The sequence below is a fragment of the Aythya ferina genome (assembly GCF_964211825.1).
Source record: "Aythya ferina genome assembly, chromosome: 4".
In the NCBI taxonomy this organism is placed as follows: Eukaryota; Metazoa; Chordata; class Aves; order Anseriformes; family Anatidae; genus Aythya; species Aythya ferina.
In genome coordinates, this window is record NC_140300.1 from 19,450,178 (window position 1) to 19,467,431 (window position 17,254).

Sequence of the window (17,254 nt, forward strand, 5' to 3'; positions counted from 1 at the left end):
CTCCTAATTTAGGATGGCTTAAAAGAGTATGTGTAATTTTCTCAATAAAATTGCATCTTTCTTTTTGCCTGGTTCGCTGGTTCAGTACATTAGTTTTGCTTTTCCTAATACCTTTTCAGAACCTTACAGAAACTGTATTCATGCAGAGTGTTTTAACACAGGTTAAAAACCAACAGTTCAATTGAAATATTTATCTTCAACATTTGTTCGGATCAGAGGAGGAATCTTCAGTAGCTTGTAGATTTTGTGGTGCACGTGTCACGAACTTGCCTACTGCTGCTCCGTCACAAAATCCACTCATTTTTGAGGCTAACATCACAATGTCACTGTGGGTGGGGTGCAGCAATGGGCCCTGACTTCTCAGCATTGAGCCTTCTGCCTGTTTACTCTCTGGCTAAGCAGCTCATGTAGCCCTTTGGCTTAAAGCAATCCTCCCCCCCCCCCCGTTTATGTGGCAAGAGAATTCAAATAGGGATGTCCTGCGGACAGCAGAAGGGAATAGTGGTTCTGACCAGCGAGCCTCGATGTGTGCAACCTTTCTCCTTCGCTAAAAGGAACCTTTGAAAATTCCGTCTTGCAACACTGGATCCTAATTGCAGAAACAGGAAGCAAGCGCTTAAGCTTTGTCCCAGATCTCCATCGCTCCTTGTGACTGTGGCCTCTTCCTTTTTTCAGCTGCCTTCTTAATTTCTGCCTTGGAAGCCAAAAGTAACTTCACGCTGCTCTCCGAAGAGTTGAGTCATTTATCAGTTTCTCCTTTGCCAAATATCTGTAATGGAATCCACTAAACTTTCTTGGGCCTGAGGCCATTCGGTGCATTGTCCACTTGCTGTTTGCCTTTCCGTCTCATTCCTCTCGGATCTGTGCTGTACGGCGCCTGCAGTTAGTGGTAGCTGTTAGAAACATCCTGAGGACGCGGAGATCAAAGTGCCCCTGCTCTTGGCATGGTCTCGTTCCTGTAAGGAGCCTGTACTCATCTCTAGCATCTGCACACTTCATCTGGAGGGTGGTGTACGGGTTCGGCACACGCGTAGCAGTGGCCCTAGTTTATCTGAAATGCTGGGCTGTGTTCACTTTTCAGCCCCAAAACAACTGGGGTGACTGCAGCTCACAGGCCCTATCTGTTCCTTCTGGTGCGAAGGCAAATGTCTTACTGAGTTCCCAAAGCTTAGAAACACCTGGGGCTGTGCTGCATGGGACCAAAGCACAACTGCTGGCACCCTCAGAAGCTCTTTCTTTATTTAAATCAGTTTTCTGAAAAGCAGCGACGTGGCCAGCGGAGCTTCCTTGTGCTTTCCCTTTTGGTTGCAGAAGGGCTCGTGTTATCACGCGGCACTGGACGGCTGGCTGAGCCCAGGGAGTATCTGTGGCTTCCGAGCCGTGCGGTTTGCAGGCTTTTAAAGTGTCGCTCTACTCTGACACTGCCTTTCCTGGTGTGTCAGAACTGCCTTTTAGAGCTGGGGTAGGGTGACCTTTCAGGGCTGGTCATGCTGATAACGCCCCGGTGCCTCGGGATTCTCCTGCGCATCCCGCGTAGCCCTGTGTTATAGCAGAAATCTCCCTCGGTCTCTTCTCTGCCCCACTGGCCTCCAAACACATCCTTTGCTGTCTACAGCGTGCTTGGACCATGTGAGGCGACAGTTATTAATAAAGGCTGCGTTCATTCCTGGCATCAGCATTGGGTCCAGAAATCCCCCGAACTGAAAATAGTCATAGACAGGGAGGACGTTTCGGGGTGAGTACAGTCAGGCTTGTCTGCTTCTTGCCTTCCTCCAGCTGTCCATGAAGCCTGCTGCTGGAGACCAGCACGTGGCTTGCTGGACCCTGGGCTGTACCAAAGCAGTGTAACCCATACATCCCCCAGCAGTGGGAGCAGAAGGCTCTCAATGTCAGTGTCAGCTCTGCCCTTCTTCCTCCTCACTCTCCTGCTTTGCAGCAGCAAAAAGGGGACCGAGGGAAGCAGAGGGACAGTGCTCAGGGCTGGGGAAGGGGCTGAGCTGTGCAAGGACGAGGTGGGTGGTGATGCACATGTGTCTGCGGGGGCTTTCTGCTTTTCTTTTCACTCCTGCTTCTCTTGAATTCCCTACTGCTTCCCACATGGGTTGTCTGAAGACATTCTGGAGGTGGGAAAATCAGACTTTGCTATCTCAGTTTTTGCCTCGCTCTTTTTTATTAAGGTATGGAAACACTGAAGCCTTGCGACTTGACTGTTTTACATATGTTCTTGGGTTTAGCTGTAGGGAAGTTGGTCTTTCTCCTCCCCCCCCAAGGGAGTTTCCTGTGTGTATGGAAAAAATACAAAACAGAAGTGAAAGATACCTCAGACTTCCAAACCTGCAGCTCGCATTTCACTTCTCCCACTGCCCTCCTCGTCACAGAAACAGTCCTGCAGTTCTTCCTCTGTCTCCACAGCAGCACCGTCTATTTAAAGAGTCGGGCACCGTCCTAGCTGACATGGTGGGTAACTGGGCACGCAGTTGCAACAACCTGTGAACCACTGGGGAAATAAAAAGTTTAAATTAACACTGAAATACTTCTCTGGTGTTTATCTTCAAATTGCCAGGATTTCAGCTTTCTTCAGGCTAGTAAACATAACAATTTCATACCTGTTCCAAGAGGTTTATGGTCATAAATTTAATATTCAACTCATGGTTCTTGTTTAAAAGTCTACTTAGGGCAGCGTCCCTAAAATTGTGTGCAACTCAGCAGTTAAGTTACATTTCATGATTTATTGCTGCTGTTAGCATTTGGGAGACCCTCTTATAATATGACTTTACAACTAACTGTTGCTTTCATATTTCTTATGCCTGACTGAGCAGTGTGTAGATAACAAATTTAAGACTTCCACGATGAAACACCGATAGAGCATTCTGCATGCACGAATGCTGTGCTGACAATATTCAGAGTTTCCCATATCTCTGTAAGATAATTCAAGCACTTCAGAATTGATGTTTCAGTGTTCTCCATTTGTTTTGACTACATTTGCATACGCTATTGTCAAGGAACAGGGTGGGGTTTTTTGTCCTCAAGTTGTTCTGCAAACAGCAGGACTAATGAACTTACGCTTCCTCTTGTATGGCGAGGAAAGCTTACAGGGCGACACCATCACCTCCTTCATCCCTCGTGGGCAGAGCGTGGCTTGTGGCATGGCGATGTGTTTGTGCTCTGACCAGCTGGGAAGCAGTTCGTGATTTCCAAGCTCTGGGCGTCTTTTCCAATGACATCATTAGTTTGGAAACATCTCTTCAGCCTCCAGTTCTCATCAAACTCAGAGCAACTCAGTTCTTCTCCACTCTTTAAACTTGGTCGGACATGAATTAGGCCTTCCGAAGTTACTGCGAGGATGGATAATCAGATTCATACATGAGGTTCGTTTTTTTTAGTAAGCTGGAAAATATGCAAGGCTATTAGCAGTTAGTAGGCTAATAAGCCTGCTCTGTGGACATGTTAGCATGGCCCTGTTTTCCAGCATGCATTAATGGCTTGGAAGAAGGCACAGTGTTGTCATACTGCTGGATTCTGAGCCCTAACTTCCTATATAGGTCATCTCATGATTTTGCTTAGAAGGAGACATTTCTGTTCATTTATCCTGGCTGCACAAGCGTCCGCATACCCGAATTCAGGAATTTGGCTTCTCTATCTGATTTCTGACCTTTAATTATTGCATTTGTCTGTGATTAGCATTTTTCTTGGCGAGCCCGGGCGGCCCCGTTTGAGGCAGCAGTAGGCAGAGTTGCCGAGAGGAAACCTCGCCGCGGATGAGCGCGGTCCACGCTCCGCACGCTTGGCAATCCCTTGTTGGCTACCATCGTTAAACCAGGCAAGGTACAAGCGAGACAGCAGTAGCCTCTAACTAAAATGTCTCCTTAAACCGGGTTGTTTAGCACTTGCCTGCAGTTTTGACAATTTACTTTCCCTTCTGGCCTCACCACACTTGAAAGGATGAGACAATGTTTTGAAAAGAGGTTGGGTTCGGAGCTCAGCAGTTGGGAGCCTTCGCAGCGCTGCTTAGGCACGCTTATCGTGCAGTCTGATCCTCGCACACAAATTTGTGCCAGCACAAGCATTATTCTGGGAAACCAGGCTTGGAGCAGGCTTGGGATCGGGCAGAATCCAAGTGCTGCTGGGTACAGCTTCCTCCTGCCCTCTGAGTCCTTGAACTGCTTAGAGTACCTAGCTCGAGTAAAATCGGCGTCAAAAATGCTCTTGTTTTCGAGTTGGCTTCATAGTTTATAATGTACCTCATTAAGATGCAGGGAGAAGTTTTAGCAGTAATTTGCATCTGTGTGGAGTTTAAACTTGACAAACCTGAAAGGCAAGCCTGCCTGAATTAAGTATGATTCACACAATTTCCATTTAAAAAAATGGACAATAATAACTGCTTTGCATTTTGTGCTCTGCAGATTCTTTTTCTTATGAAAAATACCCCGTGAAAGCTACTTTGGCACAAGAGAAACACGGATCATTGTGTACGAGAACTGCAATGCTATAAGACCAGAAGGAAGGATAATAAGGTGTTAGCCCGCTGACATCCCGGCCACACAACCTAAACTTTTCAGATGATTCTTGTAAATGGACTGCGATAGGGAGTAAAACCATAGTTCTGGAGTGTCAGCTTAATTGTCCTCTTCAGGGATCACTGATCCGTTTGCAGTAACAGTTATAAAAAGTATTATTGGGGTCGATGATAAGGCATTGCAGAGATCATATTTCTCAAGCTTGGTTAAAAAATCCATTATGAAATTAATAATAGCAGTAACTGAAAGGCATTTCTAGCTTACATTATTGAAACAAATAACATTTTTTGTTATACGTGCCCTATTTTCTCTTTTTTCTTTCAAAAGTCAACTATTTGTTAAATGGGAATCTGAATTTGTGTCTTTTCTTTGTGGGAATGCTTAATTAGTAGCTGAAGTATAAATGAAGGACTAGTTACGTGGCTTTAAAGGGGTAAGGACACCCTGCTTGTATAAAACGCTCCCCGCTTGTAGAGCGCTAGCGCAGCCACAGGGAGAGCTTGCTGCTGAAGAACGGCCTCCAAGTGATTTAGCTGTCCTCGAAAGTGAAAAAGAGCCTCTAATTCTCCCTCTTCTCTGGGATGTGTTTATTGCTGCTGCTTTTATATTCATGGGGTGATGTATTCACAAGCTTAATTACAAAACAATATACTTGAGATCGATTAATTCTAGGATAGTGACAGCTCCTTGTGCAACTGCAGCCGGCTGATGTTGATGTAACCACATAATTCCTGGGTGATGCAACAAGAAAACGTCTGAAATCTAGGAAAACCTGTAATTTTGTAAAACAGGTTGGTGCCAAATAGAGTTTTGTTAAAAAGTGTGCATATTCCCAGGTTTTGTGTCATCGCTTGCATCTACTGAGGAGGCTGAGTTTATTTGACCATTTGGAGAACGCTGCGTGCAGGAAAACCTGCTTCTGAGCTGATACCTGTGCTCTGATTAAAGGCTGACAATTGTTTTACAGATCTAGAAGCAGGGGATGAGACACAGTTGCAGAGAAGTAAGCTTACATAAGTGTAGTAATTTTCTTTTAATTAATAGGAGGAGCTGCTTCCATGGCGCTTTTTGAAGGATTGCTGCGGTGGGGAAGTTGGAGGGGGGAAGGGAGTGAAGGGAGAGGACACAAAAAGTAAGAATAGTGTTTAAAAGAAATAAAAGATTTTAAAATATAAGAAGTTGACTCAACTGATAGAGCTGCTGGAGGAAGGAGATGCTAGGGTATGGTCCCTGTTTCCCCCAGGTGTTGTTTAGAAGTATGAAAATACAGTAAAGATTTTTTAAAGGGCTCTTGAAACTTATCCTTTGGTGGGCTGAGCGTTGCGTATTTTATCACAGTCAGCTTATAGATCCTGAAACAAGATAAATTCAGTAAATGGAACGTGTAAATCATTTTTATTACATAATGTAAAGCACAATACAACTGGGTCAGAAGGGAAGATGGATGCACCAGCTTTCTGACAGCACACAGTTGACCTCTCAGCGCTCACATTGGCCGCATGGTGGTTGGCACTGCCGCGGTACAATTTGCTTTCCTGATGCTTCTCCGTCTCCCTCCTGCCCGGAGGTGTTTGGGCTGGGTCATTGGTTTTAGCCAGCTTGTGGGGCGTTGTGACTGGCACCAGGTTGGGCGAGGAAGCCCCAGGGTTGTGTGGTGGCAGCAGGGCCATCGGCTGCCGTGAAGCCACAGCCCACGTGGCTGGGACACGGCTCCGTATCCGCTCACCCTGACCTGGCACCGAGGTGGGAGAGGCCTTCTGGTGTCAGTGACTGGCGCTGTCACAGCCAGGCTTTGTCAGAGTTGGCCCTCTTAAACCTTAGAGATAGTTGCAGCACATTGAGCTGGCATTTTGTTCCGACTGCAGCTGGGCCAACAGTCCGCTGCTATTCTAAGGTAAACTCTACTGAGAGTGTTGGCCTACCAACAGGGGCTCTGAAGTATAATTAAGACATTTTTCGAGTAATTTTCCTTATGCAAGAGGATTAATTTTCTTTCCTGATTTTTTAACGAGTGATTTGAGTCACTAAATATATATATAGATAGCATATATATTTTTTTAACTTTATAAGTAACAGAATTCTCTTGTGCTTTTTCTTCCATACAATTCTTTTCTCTGAGAGTTACAGGCTTGCTAGAAGGAAAAACAGATTCAAGGGAAAAAAAAAATCAAGCATAGCTGCTGCTTCTGTGTAATCTCTTTTGGTTTCTGTTGGCTTGTGGAGGTGGCTGACCAGCTGTCTGCAGCCAAAAGGCGCTGCGTCCCTGGCTCTCTCCTGCTTAGACTGGGCTGAACTGGCGCTCAGAGAGGCTCTGGGAGCTGCAGGTGGTGCGGCTGGGGAGGCTGCAGTGGGGCTGCCCCTGGAGACACAGCCCCTGGGAGCCAGCTAGGTGTGTTCTTGTTGTTGTGCCTAGGAAGCAGCCGCTGAAATAACAAAGCTCCTTTGCTTGTTGTGGCTGTAGGGTAAGGAAAGGCACACCGGAGAATTATCGCCTGTTACCCTCATAGAACAGCAGTCACGAATTTGGGGCTGACCAGTGACTGTCCCTGTCAGGAACCTGTTGTGTCCTTAAAAGCTGTTCAGAAGAAGTACGGATTTGCCTTTATGGTTAGTGAGGTTAGGCTGGCTTTTTGAGGATCTTCCTCCTTTGTAAGTTCAATATGGCTCTTTACCACTTCCTTGCAAATCATTCACAATTTCTGCTTCTACCGTGTATTTTTGGCATTACAGCGAACGGTGGCGATTCAGAGAAAACCAGGAACCTTTAGGTTTTGTGCTTTTTTCACTATTCTTTTTTGCAAGCTGCCCTGTGCACAGATGAATGCTCATCTCCCAGCTAAGGATGGAAGGTCTGAAGAGGGGAAACCGTTCTCTGAACACTGCAGGCGTTCAGACATTGAAACCCAGGTCGTGCAAAGCCTCAGGTACTGTAGTGTAGAGGAGGGCTCCTATACTGACAGAAACAGAGCCTAAAAAGTGTCGTGACCTTTGTCAAGTAATGAGGCATCAGAAGCAACATTTAGTAACATTGATTCCTTATGCATGTAATGAAAAAAACTTGCTTTAGACTAAATCTTAATTGCAGTTATGGGAAGGTAGTGGTCATAAAAAGCTTTGCTTTATTACTCAATAGCTGTGTTTTCACAATATTTAGAAAGTTAATGTCATAAAAGGCAATGGAGCCACTTGTTTTGTTGTTTGTTTTTTTTTTAAAGGCCAGGTGATAACTTGAATTACAGTTTAGTAGGGGAGATAAAATCACTTTCCTAAGAAATAAAAACCAAGTTCATTGGTGAAATATCTATTCACAGGTGATGCGCAAGGTGAAGTCCAGGGGGAAATTTATGGGGCTAGAGGGAGACGAAGCATCCTAGGAAGCGTACACTCAGCAAGGGAGCTGTCACTGAAAGCTGTGAATGTGGGACCTTGCATGTGGAACCACGCTTCAGACTATTTTCATGCCTTAGCAGTTTACCATTATTTTAGTGGCTAATTTTGTGAACTATGTGCATTTATTTTCCTTTTTCTTATCAGTCGCTTTTTTTGAGTGGATGAAGATAACATTAACGAGTCTTATATTGCTCATTCCCCATGCGCTTACAATAGCTGAGCCAAGTTATATTGTGTTTTAGGGATGGAGATTCTGGCATGCTGATTTTTTGAGCTGATAACCCTTCCAGCTGCTAAGGTGTGTGCTAATCTGCAGTTTCCAGTGAATTTCTGAGCCAATATTTTTATGGATTCAGTCAAAAAGAATTAGTAGCCTGTGAATTTAAAGGAATCTTTATAAATATAGTCATTTTTGATGATGATTCTTACATTCTGCACCATCCTACCATTTCATTGGCGTGTTTTAAGTTGATTATTATCAGTTACCGCTTTGAGGAGTTATTTGGTGTACTTGAGATTTTTGAGTTATTGTAGCTTCTTGCAAACAGGTACCTAAAGCAAAAATCAAAGCAGGGAAAATACATCTACAGAAAAAGTTTCAGTCACTTTCTTGTCCTAAAATAGGCTGACATTACTGATCTGCTTGCCAGATTGTTGTGGCACAGCTGTGTGGGTCCTGTCTGCAGTAAACTGATGTCCATTTCGGACCAAACCTTACATTTTTAGAATCATGCGAACCAACACTGATTTACTGGATGGAGTTCTTTCTCCAAGTGTGTATGACCAGTATAAACCAGTGACTTCGTTTACTTCTGTAGGCTGTTTGAAAGTCAGCCTGTTTGCTGATAGCAGTGTGAGCTGTCGACTGCAGTTGTGGTGCTCTGATTTCCTTTATCTGGGGAATGGAAAAGAGAGAGGACAATAACGAAAGCAATGTGGGAGGATGAAAGCAGGTCAGAAAAGGGAGAGGGAGTTCCTAATTGAACCAGGGACTTCCAGTGAGAGGGCGTGACTAACCGAACCGGAGCCTTTTCTATTGTATTTATGTCAGCATTATTTGAGATGGTGCCAGAAGTGTACGTAGCGCTGTACAGTAGGAGGCTTGCTTCAAACACAGAACATGTTCCCGGGGCTGGAGGGCTCTGCGAGCACAGGCCGGAGCAGTGCAGGATCATGCAGTACAGAGAAGTGATCATGCGTGGCTGCTGGCATTCGCCCTGGAGCAGGTGGGTCTTTTTTTTTTTCTTTTCCTTGAAGAGAGGGAACACTTTGTGTGTTGATCAACAGAGCGTCCTGGTTTTGTGACTTCAGGGCTGCTCCCTACTGCCAAAGGGCCAGAGTGCAGTTGGACTGCCCATCGTCCGCTCGTTCCAGTGAGGAAAGGACTTCAGGAGCAGCAGGAATGCATTGTTCACATCCCTTAAATGTCCTCAGTTGGTGGGGCTTTAATTTCATCTCCTTTTGCAGGATGGATAGGAAAGAGAGGGTACGTTGGGTCAGTAGTATTTCAAAGCAGGTTATCTGAGGTTGGCTGTTTGTATGTTATGTGTGGATGTGAAAGCCATGGTTTCTTTTACAAGTAGGTTAAACTCCTAATCTTCAGGACAAAGTCTTTATGGCAACGTTTGTTATGGCAGACGGCTGATCAGGATCAGGGCCTAAGTGCTGTGGGCAGGCAAAACCGAGAGTGAGCCGAGGGCCGGGTGCGATTCTGCAGCTGCGTGTGCTGCTCTTCATTCGCACAAGGAGGGAGACAGATGTCACTTCAGCAGCTGCCATACCTCACGTGTGTGATGCTGTCGAAGGAGTAAGAGCTCCTGACACGCATCATTTATCTGTGGCTTAGTTAGATGTGTCTTACTACATGAATCCAAGTACGTTCATTGCAAGAAAGAGCACTTAAGATGCACACACAGCTGTGAAGTAATGGATCTGTATAACCTTCGGTGTCTGATGCACCTTTCACAGACCTGAACACCAGCCATGGCAGTATTTTTCCCGAGGAAGTAGCACAGCAACAACATCTGTGGTTCTGCGAAGTCAGAGGAGATATTAGAAGACCATAAAATGTTTAGGGTGTGAGTAGCCTGAGGATTTGTGAACTCCTTTCTCGGCGATGCTGCACAGATAAAGAAGCCACAGGAGTTAGGAACGCTCCCAGTGCGGGTTGGGTCGTATTCGGCTGCATGGCTTTCAGTTGTGGCAAACTGCAGAGATCAGGGGAGGGCAAAGAAAAGACACGTGTGGGATGTTGGGGTGGCTGAGCCTGGGGAAAGGAACTCTGCTCCGAATTTGTGAATGGTTCAGGATGCGTGGAGTCATGGGCTGAAGAGGGGCTGCGAGAAGAATTTTCATCATTTCTCTTTTGACAATATAATTTTATTTGTTTTGGTTCTTTCTTGCTAGTTTTTGCTTCTAATGTGGTGTTTGTTTAGCACTGGGTGCTACTGGGAGTACAACCTTCTCCTTTTCCCTTAGTGATCTCACCTGTGCATAGTGAGCCCATTTTTGTCTTAAAGAAGATAAAATTTTCCTTCCGGGGACCTTTGTTTAGCCATTTGTATTTTCATTCATTCACTACCTTAATCCATGTGAAAGTTAAGTGTGAAATGTTCTATTTGAGCACAAATGTGTGTGTGAACCCTCCAGAGCATTATTTTTTGAGTTGTATTTGCCACTGGCGATTTGTAACAATACCGTATTTCCAGCCTCATTACAAATAGTCAGAGGAGGATGAGGTGGACTTAGAAAATCAAATACATAGGCAAACATATTAAAAATGGTGTGAATCAACAGATATTATTAGTCTGTGAAACACATACTAAATATAGAAGAAACTACTGTGTGAAGTTGGGTAGTCAAGCTCGTGCAGGATCACAGATGGCCGTTTTGTTTCCTAGTGGGAAATGGGATATTGTTTCCTAGTGGGAGATGAGCTTTTCTCTTGGGAGTTGTGTTCCAACACGCTTGTGAGAAAATATGGTTGTGTAGGTGAACGTGCAGAAATATTGGCAGTATTTGCATTTTGCCTTCAGAGAAGTATGTGCACCAGAAAATACATTTACATGAAGAAAAAAATCCTGTGCTTTAAAACCTCTGTGTGCTGGTTTTCTTATAATGTAGGTGCAATTTATGTTATTGGAAGTAGAAAATGTAGGAATCTGCAAATGTGGAAATACGTAAAAACAAGATGAGGCTGATCTAGAGTAGGTGTCTTACCGTGTAGATTGCAGTGTACTGCTTAACACGTATGAAGTGTTTTTAACTGACAGGCAACGAAGGGATGGCTCCTGAGGTCTTTTAAGTACGTCCTAGATGTTGATGCTGTTGTATATAGATGCTAAGATAATTTTAAGCAAGTTTGAAGGCTGAGTATGAACTTTCCTCTATGCTTCTTCAATACCTCCCTAATTTCTCTGTGATAAGCACATGGAAGCAAATGGGAAGAAATTCTTCTATAGGGAAGAAATTCTCTACCTTGAGAGTGGTGAGGCCCTGGCACAGGCTGCCCAGAGAAGCTGTGGATGCCCCAGCCCTGGACGTGCTCAAGGCCAGGCTGGACGGGGCTTTGGGCAGCCTGGGCTGGTGGGAGGTGTCCCTGCCCATGGCAGGGGTAGGAACTGGGTGGCCTTCGAGGTCCCTCCCAACCCAAACAGTTTGAGGATTCTCTGAAGTCAGAAAGGGTTAGCAGCTGAAAGGGGGGGTTAAAAAAAAAATAAACTAATGTTTCAGTTAACTGCTGAAAATTGATACTTCTATATTAATCTTCCATACAGACTTTAAACATAAAACTGACTGAAAGCCTAGCATTTCACTTCCCCAGCTCTAAGGTAACCTCAGCGAGCTCAGTAAGCCTCGAAATAGCACTGTGCTGTGAACGATCCTGGCGAACCTGTACACAGCTTTTAATAGGCTTGCGATAACTGACCACACAGCCACTTGAAATTAATTCGGTGAAGATTATTTTTGTTTGTTGGGGGAGAAGCAGTAGGCCCCGTTACGACTAGCCGCCCTGTGCTGAAGACTAAACTTACATTTCAAAGATTTTCTGCCTTTCCAGATACGTTGGAGTTGTTGATTTTGAGGGAAAACTGTAAAAAATGCCTGCAAATTACTTGTCTTATTTCTTCTTTCTTTCTTTAAAAGGCTTTTGTCTCGTTGTGCAGCCCCAGACTCCTCACGTCCCTTCACAGATGTACGTGGCTGTGCTGCTGGAGCTGGTTGCATCTGAGAGCAGCCTGCTTTCAGAACGGGGATCAAGGGAAGGACAGAAGTTTTCGTTTAGCACACTCCCAACCACAGCGTACCTGTAGTGGCTGAAATGTTAGTATTTCTTCACTCCCCACCCTGTCACAATGAATGGCTTTCGGGATACCACCTATTCCCCAGAAATCAGGGGTGTAGAGCTGTTGGCACGTAATTTCAGCTTCTCATCAGGCTTCATTGTCACTTCATGTCGTTGGAGAGCAGAGGTTGGAATTTGTTCTTTCTTTCTGACTGGGGCAGTGTATTCTGAAACGTCTCCGGAGATGCTATAAAAATCTGAAGATCTTTTCATTAGATTCCTCCTATTTCAAGCATTGTTTCCCGCAGACCTCCTCTGAGGAAGTAAAGCTTTCTGTAGTTGCTCTATTCTGTATTTAATTTAGTGTTCTTAATCATCTCTATCCCCTAATAAGTACACCGTGCGTGTCTCAAAGCCCCTTCGTCTGACAGCTTTGTTTAAGGCAAGTGGGACTTGCCACTTCATCAGGCTGCGGGCCTTGTGCTATCCTGGATCAGTGACTGCCATATTTTATGGCTGACAACATCGGGAGGTTTCTGCTTCAGGAGAAGGAGCCGGAACTCTTGCATTAAACAGCCATGGGATAACTTTTTTCCAGGAACGTTTCCTTCTGAGCAGTATTCTTGCCCTGCAGAAAGCACACGCTTTCCCTTCAGTGACCCTGTTTACTGGGTCTGGCTGGGGTGGGGTTAACGTGCTTCCTAGCAGCTGGTTTGGTGCTGTGTTTGGGGTTTGTGACCAAAGCACTGCTGCTAACACTCCCCCGTGCTTTAGGTGTTGCTGACCAGGGTTTGCCCAGCATTGAGGCCTTTCTGCCTCGCAGTGAGTGCACTGGGGTCTCGTGAGAGGCCAGGAGGGAGCACGAGCAGGCAGATGACCTGGACTAACCCAAGAGATGTTCCTTACCATAAACGGTTGTCCTCAGCAGTAAATAGGAGAGGGCTTAGGGAGGTTGGCAGTCTTTTTTGGGGGAACTGCCTGGGCATTAATCCACCCGTGGGAGGTGGCGAGTGATTGCCTCGCATTGCTTGTTTTCCTTCTGTCTTCTTCCACTTCTTCATTTATTAAACTTTTTTTTTAATCCAGAGCCAGAAGTTTTCTTGCTTTTTATTCTTCCTTTCCTCTTCCCCCATCCCACTGGGAGTGGGGGGAAGTGAGCCAGCAGCTGTGTGGTGCTTAGCTGCCTGCTGGGGCTAACCCACAACACCAAGAACATCCCTTCCTGCTTGTGTAAGGCAAAAAGAGCTGCTTACACAGATACCAACACGTAGATATCTGCTGTACACTTTGGGATTCTTCAGGCTAAGTCAAGTACTTCGCTTTTACTTTTAATCAAGCTTTTCTGGTGCCTCACTTCCCATCATGTGCTTCTCCAGCCCATTCTTCTCAGCTAGCCAGTTCTAGTCTGCCCCTCATGTCTTCCAACTCCTGCTCTTCCTGATACTCCCCGTGTGCTGGCCTCACCAGCATACTCTTTGCACTCAGCTGTTACTCCTACTGTCTTCAAATTCGACAGCTCCCCTTTGCTTTGTGCCTCTCAGGAGACCCCTATTTACAGTCAGACCCATGATACTCATGCTACACGCCAAAAGGCCAAGGGAAGACAGAATTGGGAAGGCAAATTGCTGAAGTTTGCCTCTACTGGATGGTTGCGGAAATATTTTTTTAAGGCTAACGAGCTCAGTAAATAAAGGTGAATGGGCTTTCTCGGGGACTGTGAAAGGGTTGTTCCTGGCTAAAGGCCAGTGCCGGAAGAATGTGAAGTTCATATTCCAGGCATGAGGATGCTACAGCAGTTCAGCGACCACCAAGTTTCAGTCGAAGTTGCGGATGGGACAGCCTGGGATTTCTTTTTTATAGTTCTTGCAAATGCAAAACTGCCTTGGTTTTAATTTATTTTTTCCTTCCAAAGTTGACTTGAAACACAGAGTCATTGGGGAAAAAAATATTCAGCCAGAACACTTAAGTTTAGCAACAGAAAGTAAGATTGTGTAGCAGAAACAAGTTGGGTACTGCTAGTAGATGCTTACAGTAACTGATAAATTTTTGTTGTGCTCTTATGTAGATGCTGGCAAGGATGGAACTTCCCACTCTCACAGTGGTAGGAAACTGTGGTATAATGTGTATGGTATCTGAGTGAGGCATTCCTGATAGGGTTTGGCATTCAGATGTTTTCTGAAAACATTTAAGAATTACCACTGGTGTTGTGTCATGTTTACCTAACCTGAGAATATTAAAAAATTGAGCAGGAGCAGTTAGTGTTCTTACAAGGTTTGTGTTAGCACAGTGTTCATTTCCAGGGTTACTTGAGAGGCAGGTACAGCGTGCAAAGAGCTAGAAGGAATATGTCTTCTTCCCATTCCATGAACAGAGAAAAAGAAGTTTGAATAAAAATCTGAATGGCAAACTGGGGCTTGCTAAATGGAAAGGATGGATTTGAAAAGAAGAGTGATTTGGGACACGATGTGCGAGCAGAGTTATTTCTACAGTGCGGAACGTGCAAGTGAAATTAATTTATGCAAAGTATCAGAGGACAAGTAAAATACGTCAAGTAATAGGATACAAAGTGGTGGTTGGAGAAAACACAGGACTGGGAAAAGAATTATTGGAACCGGCACAACTGTCTGCAGCAGCAAGTGGTCCTGGTGAGCCTAGCGCTCGCGCTGCTGTTTGCAGTGCAGTGTGTTAGTGAAACACAGTTTGCACTGAATCAGTTTTGTGAATTGAAATGTACACCTGAAGCAGTGCTTAGTCTTGGAGAGTTGTAAAAAAATAAGGAAATGAGAGGGCATGCAGATATAATTATATACAACTTCTTATTAGGACTTCAAATTATATATATTTAGCTTATTTTATAACCACTAGAGGAAATGGTCTGTGATACATTTTGTTTCCTGTACATTTTTTAATGCATCAATCTGCATATTTTCAAGATGTATACAAAGAGGAGTAAGAGAAATGCTGAATACAGAAAGAAATCTCAGAGCAGAGAAATCCAGGAAAAGCCTACGTGAGAGAAATATTGCAAGCTCTGTCAGGTAATGCTGACAAAACTGAACTGGCTTATATTTCAACATGACAAATAGCTTGAAATTACTGCAATCATAGCTTATACACTGTTTGTCATTTAGCACAAAACTGTAAATGTTTCTTGCATTTCCAGAGTGTCAGTCTTGGCATCACAAACATTAAGCAGCCTTGTACACGGCAGTTACTGGTGGTCCTTGTACGTCGCCTTGCGTTGCTGATACAGGTATTGACAGCAAATTGAAAACATATGGAAAGAGCAAACCAAATGAACCATTAAATGCAATACATGTGCTACTTCTAGTTTTCCTGTCTTTTTTGTGTATCTTGAGGTTTGCAGTGCAACTGAAAATTTGGTGCCCTGGGTGCAACAGCTGCTGTGGAATAGTCGGGCTCCCAGGGGCACAGACACTGGGCCGTGCCTGCTGGCCGTCAGCAGCAGATGACCAAGGAAAGAATCAAAGACAGCTCCAAATGCTGACTGATTTTTATTGCTGGTAGATCACGGTTTAGGGTTTCCTGAGAACAAGGTTGTGAAAAAAATAGGTCATTAGGTTTAATAGAAACTAACAGGGTTCTATACCAGACTTTCATATAAGCTTTTAAGTCCTTTTTTCAGCCTCCACAGCATCCTCTAGCAGTATGTGTCACAGCTTAGTCTAAAAAATCAAATGTTGGTAGAGCAACGAAAAATCTTTTTTTTTGAATGAAATTTGGAGATGACAGATGCATTTCCTAATTCCTGTTTGTGAGAAATAGAGGATAACCATCTTCTTTTCACGTCCTGCATACCTTTTCTTGAAGGTGGTTGCATCCGTTTGTCACTGTTCTCTCGGGGTTTCTCTCTCACTAAAGCCTGAGGAGTTTGAGCCTATTGAGAACTATCGTTTGTAGGTCAGGGCTTAGGAGTTGTAAGCTCTCAAGAACATTCATGGGATTCTAGAAAAGATGCTGAGGTGGTGCCGGGAGGTGCTGATCACTGACAGCAAGGATGAGGTGTGCAAACACCGGTCTTTGGTCAAGTTCTCTGCTCTCTGGGGACAGCAACAGGACCCGAGGGAATGACGTGGAGCTGGGACAGGGGAGGGTCAGGCTGGGTGTGAGGGAAAGGTGCTGCACCCAGAGGGTGCTCGGGCGCTGGGACAGGCTGCCCAGGGCAATGGTCATGGCACTGAGCCTGCTTGAGCTCAAAAACGTTTGGACAATGCTGTCAGACACATGGGCTGATTTTGGGGTGGTCCTGTATAGAGCCAGGAGTTGGACTCCATGATCCTTCTGGGTCCCTTCCAACTCAGGAGATTCTGTGATTCTGTAAGATGACGTTACTGGAGAAGCAATAGCTGTATTTAATTAGCGTGTCAAAAATTGGACTTAGTAAATGTGAGTCTGTAACTTCCTCCTGTTTTACTTTGCCTTGCGTGTAACATCATCTCTGCAGAAGGCTCGTGTTGCTACAGGTCGCATTTGTGTGTGTTCCCAAGTGGATTCCAGCGAAGCCGTGAGCTTTCTTGTGGATGGCAGGGGCTGGGGAAGGCTGCCAGGAGGTGCAGGGAGGTGCTGCGCCCAGCGTCAAGTGACCTGAGTTCAATTTCTGACTCCGTCAGGGGCTCTGTGAGGGGACGCTGCGCATCTCCAGAATGACTCCAAGCTTTCACGAGGCCTGTGAAGCTTCCACTCTGCCTTGGACCCCAGCCAAGGGGATGGGTTTTGTTTCCTTGAGTCATTTCACCTGTTTCATGCCTTGCTCGTGCAGCTTTACCTGCTGCGCCCAGAGGTAGCACCAGCAGATGCTGCCTTGGAGAAGAGGCGGGTTGGGCTGGGAGTGCTGTGGGCTGCGTGGTTTCTGCTGTGCTCGTGGCCTCCTCTTGGGCTGCATCTGTTGGCCAAGCAGGTGTCGTGCGTGTAACGCCTCCTGTCCTCCAAGTGGGCACCTCTTCATTCTTCTCTTCGTAAATTAAAAGGTGCGGAGGGGGTGAAACAAAGAATGCGAATGACCCGAGCTGCGCATTTACGCTTTGCACATCTGGAGCGGTAC

At 45.2% G+C, this 17,254-nt stretch overlaps 1 protein-coding gene across 4 annotated transcripts in view; it reads left to right on the forward strand.

Annotated features, from left to right (window-relative positions):
• The window catches only part of RBPJ (recombination signal binding protein for immunoglobulin kappa J region), a 57,622-nt gene that overhangs the window by 11,426 nt on the left and 28,942 nt on the right, over positions 1–17,254 (forward strand). The window contains exon 1 of one of the 4 annotated variants that reach the window (XM_084517173.1): positions 8,965–9,133. The exons of 2 other annotated variants lie outside the window; for them this stretch is intronic. In XM_084517173.1, the coding sequence (XP_084373299.1) occupies positions 8,970–9,133 (164 nt within the window). In that variant the 5' untranslated portion in view covers positions 8,965–8,969. Of the gene's footprint in view, positions 1–8,964; positions 9,134–17,254 lie in introns of those variants that run through there. One more of the 4 variants, XM_084517174.1, reaches the window with a different exon arrangement.